Genomic DNA, 4,038 nt, shown 5'->3' with positions numbered 1-4,038 from the left:
GCGACCATCTTAGAGTACGTAAAGCATTTGTAGCAACAACATCAAATATATGTTAGAGCGTAATATATGCTAACCTGGGCTCTAAAGAAAAATAATATTATTAAACTTTTCTTCGCATTTGTCCAGCCTCATATAATATACTGGGAGTCAATAGTTCGTGTTTCATGCTGATTCAATCTAGAGAGGCATTTCATGTTGTGTTTCAGTCTATAAACCATGTTTCATGTCATGTTCTAGTCTATACATTTATTGTTGTGTTTCAGTCTATAAACCCTTTTTATGTTATCTTCTATTCTATAAACACTTTTCATGTTATGTTCTAGTCTATAAATCATGTTTCAGGTTATGTTCTAGTCTATAAACCACGTTTCATGTTATGTTCTAGTCTATAAACACTTTTCGTGTTATGTTCTAGTCTATAAATAAGGTTTCAGGTTATGTTCTAGTCTATAAACACTTTTCATGTTATGTTCTAGCCTATAAATCATGTTTCAGGTTATGTTCTAGTCTATAAATAATGTTTCATGTTATGTTCTAGTCTATAAACACTTTTCATGTTATGTTCTAGTCTATAAATCATGTTTCAGGTTATGTTCTAGTCTATAAACCACATTTCATGTTATGTTCTAGTCTATAAACCATGTTTCTTCTTCTATTTCAAATGAAGTAAGAGATGTATGGTTGTGTTATCGGATTCTTGTTTAAGCTTTTCATACCCAGGTATTATATTATACATTCTATCCCGTCCAATGTCTCAACAGTGACTTCTCAAGTATTATATCCTGTGTTGTGTCTCGACCACTATATCAAATTCATGCTAGTGACGTAGTATGGCATGCATTGTCTTGGCCAGTGTATTAAATTATTCAAGACTCTATTTCCTCTACATATAAAACATTAAACGTTTCTCCTCATTCCATTTTCTCTACAAATATTATGGTCTCTTGCTAATCATAAAGCTACACAATGGGCTATCTGTACTTTGCCCTCCGCGGATGCTGAAATGCGATTTTCAGCATTATAAGCCCTCAGACTTTTATCGACTTTTCCACTGGCGTTATTTCTTCTGCATAGAAAAATAACAAGAAATTAAAGATAAAAAAAAACTATTAAAGATGGTATGGTTTAATTTTACGTTAGTTTTTAGCTCAATCTGCCTTGTCTAAGTAATAATATTTTAATAAAATTTATAATTAAAAACGAATGTAGTTAACTTTGGGTTCAATTTACCGTAGCTAAGTTTAACAACTTCTGTAATTGAAAACGACCGTAGTTTTTGGTTTAATTTATCATAGTTGAGTAATATTTAATTTAGTAACATTTGTTATAAAAGAAACAATTTGACTGTAAATGTTTGTTCTTTTTCTCATATTCCTCTGAATTTGTCCATAACGGCTCCACAAGTATAGAAAATGGAATTAAAAATCTATCTTTTGTCCAGTAACGTTTTCCTTCAACACCAGAACTCATCAGTTGGGCTGGACGATGAAACAAATGATTTGTTTTGTTTTCTGTTTCGTAATCATATTTTATCCACGGACTGGTAGGTCATCGGGGGATCACTCCTCCTCTTCGGCCACGAGACGGATGAAAGCCGGTGCATGAAGAATTTAACTGTTGAGTGACAAGACCAGAATAAATTATACGTTTCTGAATCACGTGAAACTTTATTGGAGGCAAGAGTATTGTGAAAAACTGGGTACTGGAAGAAGTAGTCCAAGAACAATGAGTCATACAAATGGTCAGAGAATCAATCCATTAAGTCTCTTGATAAACGTAACTGGGTTGATTCGGTTGATGACAATCGTTTTGGTGAGGATCATCAGGTTGAAGCGACAGAGGTTGAATAAATGATCAAGTGGGGGTAAGCCTTAGCGAAACGGTCAGACAGACATTGAGAAAAGATTGGCAAATATGAGATTTTGGTTGAGAAAACATTATTGAACATATCGAATGTGAAGGTTTGGATAGAAACTGGTGGGTAAGTGATGCGTTATATTTGCTGTGTAACTTGACATGAAAAGTGAGTCTACTGTCACGAAGTTCCAGAAGTTATAGTTGATGATAAAAGTTGTAATGAGCCAGGCAATATTGATGATAAAAGTTGTAATGAGCCAGGCAATATTGATGATAAAAGTTGTAATGAGCCAAGCAGTATTGATGATAAAAGTTGTAATGAGCCAGGCAGTATTGATGATAAAAGTTGTAATGAGCCAGGCAATATTGATGATAAAAGTTGTAATGAGCCAGGCAGTATTGATGATAAAAGTTGCAATGAGCCAGGCAATATTGATGATAAAAGTTGTAATGCGCCAGGCAATATTGATGATAAAAGTTGTAATGAGCCAGGCAGTATTGATGATAAAAGTTGCAATGAGCCAGGCAATATTGATGATAAAAGTTGTAATGAGCCAGGCAGTATAATCACAACTGAGACAGGGTCGAATGAAGATCTTGTAACAGATGGGGTGGATGTAACCCTCAGGAGGTTCCTGACAACTGAAGGTGGAGATGCAGATGGGAGGTGACTTTCTGGTTGAGAGACACCATCTGCACCTTCGAGATAAGATGTTGTCGAAAGTAATACCGAGAGCTGAATGAAGACATCAGTCAATTCGAACATTAAATAATGGTGAGCTGTGGCAAGAATGGTGTTTATAGTGTTTAGGGTCAAAACGTATGTCTTTGGAGCTATCACTAAGATCTTTCCACTAATGCCCCCAAGATCACAGCTCACTACGATGTCTCCATTCAACAGATTGTAAAACTTTATTGTAATTGATCATTGTGCGACAGGTGGCGACAAGATCTGTATCATCAGCATATTGGAAAGGATGAACGGGAAATTTAGGGCGTGGCATGTCAGCAACATATACGATTTAAAGGAGAGGAGACAATACTGATTCTTGAAGGACAGCAAAGTATAGGAAGAAGGATGAAACTATGGCTCGTTTACCAGTGGAAAGGTGTTGACAAAATAGACGTAAGTAAATGGAAGCAATAAACGGTGGAGTTTGAAGATGAATCCGTATGACATACGGAATCAAAACCAGATTCAATGTGAAAAATATGCATACCAGAAAGTTTGAAAGAGTTAAAATGATTGTTGAATGTATTAGAAAGTTTGAGGAATTGATCCACGGTAGAAAGTTAAGATCGAAATCCAGCTGGAGAATTAGATAGTGTATCATAATCTTGAAGAAAAAACGTGGATTTTACATACAAGGATGCATTAAAGGGATATGATAAAGATACTAGTAAGGATGATGGAACGATAATAATCAACTTTGACAAAAGTCCTTTTTGACTTTAAGAACAAAATAATAGTGGAGTTTTCCTGGAGTAAAAAAACAACAACAATCCCAACTGAAGAAGAACTGTATAGAATGTTTCAAGAAGAATAAAAAATCATGTTGAAGCATGTTTAAGATGAGAATAAGTTGATACATCTGGACTAGAAGCTGGGTTGTATCTATCTCTGATAGATTCATCTGGACCAGGAGCTGTGTTGTACCTATCTCTGAGAGATTCATCTGGACCAGGAGCTGTGTTGTACCTATCTCTGAGAGATTCATCTGGACCAGGAGCGGTATTATATCTATCTATGAGAGGTTCATCTGGACCAGGAGCTGTGTTGTACCTATCTCTAATAGATTCATCTGGACCAGGAGCTGTGTTGTACCTATCTCTGAGAGATTCATCTGGACCAGGAGCTGTGTTGTACCTATCTATGAGAGATTCATCTGGACCAGGAGCTGTATTGTACCTATCTTTGCGAGATTCATCTTGACCAGGAGCTGTATTGTATCTATCTCTGATAGATTCATCTGGACCAGGAGCTGTGTTGTACCTATCTCTGAGAGACAATTCATATTGCACTACATTAGGAATATTATCTCGAGTTAGTGCAACAGATGAGTTTAGTGTGGGTGCAGACAGAGCTGTGATGCATGCAGGATCATCAGAGTCCATTGGATACTGAACTAGAAATTTAGCTTCCAAGAAATAGGCCAAAGCATTAGCTTCGGAAAAGGATGA

At 36.1% G+C, this 4,038-nt stretch overlaps 1 protein-coding gene across 1 annotated transcript; it reads right to left on the bottom strand.

The window, feature by feature from the left end:
• Window positions 1-3,408: 3,408 nt before the first annotated feature.
• On the bottom strand, window positions 3,409-3,972 carry LOC106476304. Its single transcript, XM_013936964.1, has one exon. The coding sequence runs from the start codon at window positions 3,970-3,972 to the stop codon at window positions 3,409-3,411; it is 564 nt and encodes a 187-aa protein (XP_013792418.1).
• Between the last annotated feature and the right edge of the window lie 66 nt (window positions 3,973-4,038).

This window comes from Limulus polyphemus, unplaced genomic scaffold (genome assembly GCF_000517525.1).
Source record: "Limulus polyphemus unplaced genomic scaffold, Limulus_polyphemus-2.1.2 Scaffold10236, whole genome shotgun sequence".
NCBI lineage: Eukaryota > Metazoa > Arthropoda > Merostomata > Xiphosura > Limulidae > Limulus > Limulus polyphemus.
Note: the sequence above shows the minus strand (reverse complement) of the source record. Positions and strands in the feature narration are given on the sequence as shown.

Excerpts from the sequence above, each read along its gene's own strand:
- LOC106476304 (XM_013936964.1), bottom strand. The coding sequence starts at position 3,972 with ATGGACTCTGATGATCCTGCATGCATCACAGCTCTGTCTGCACCCACA.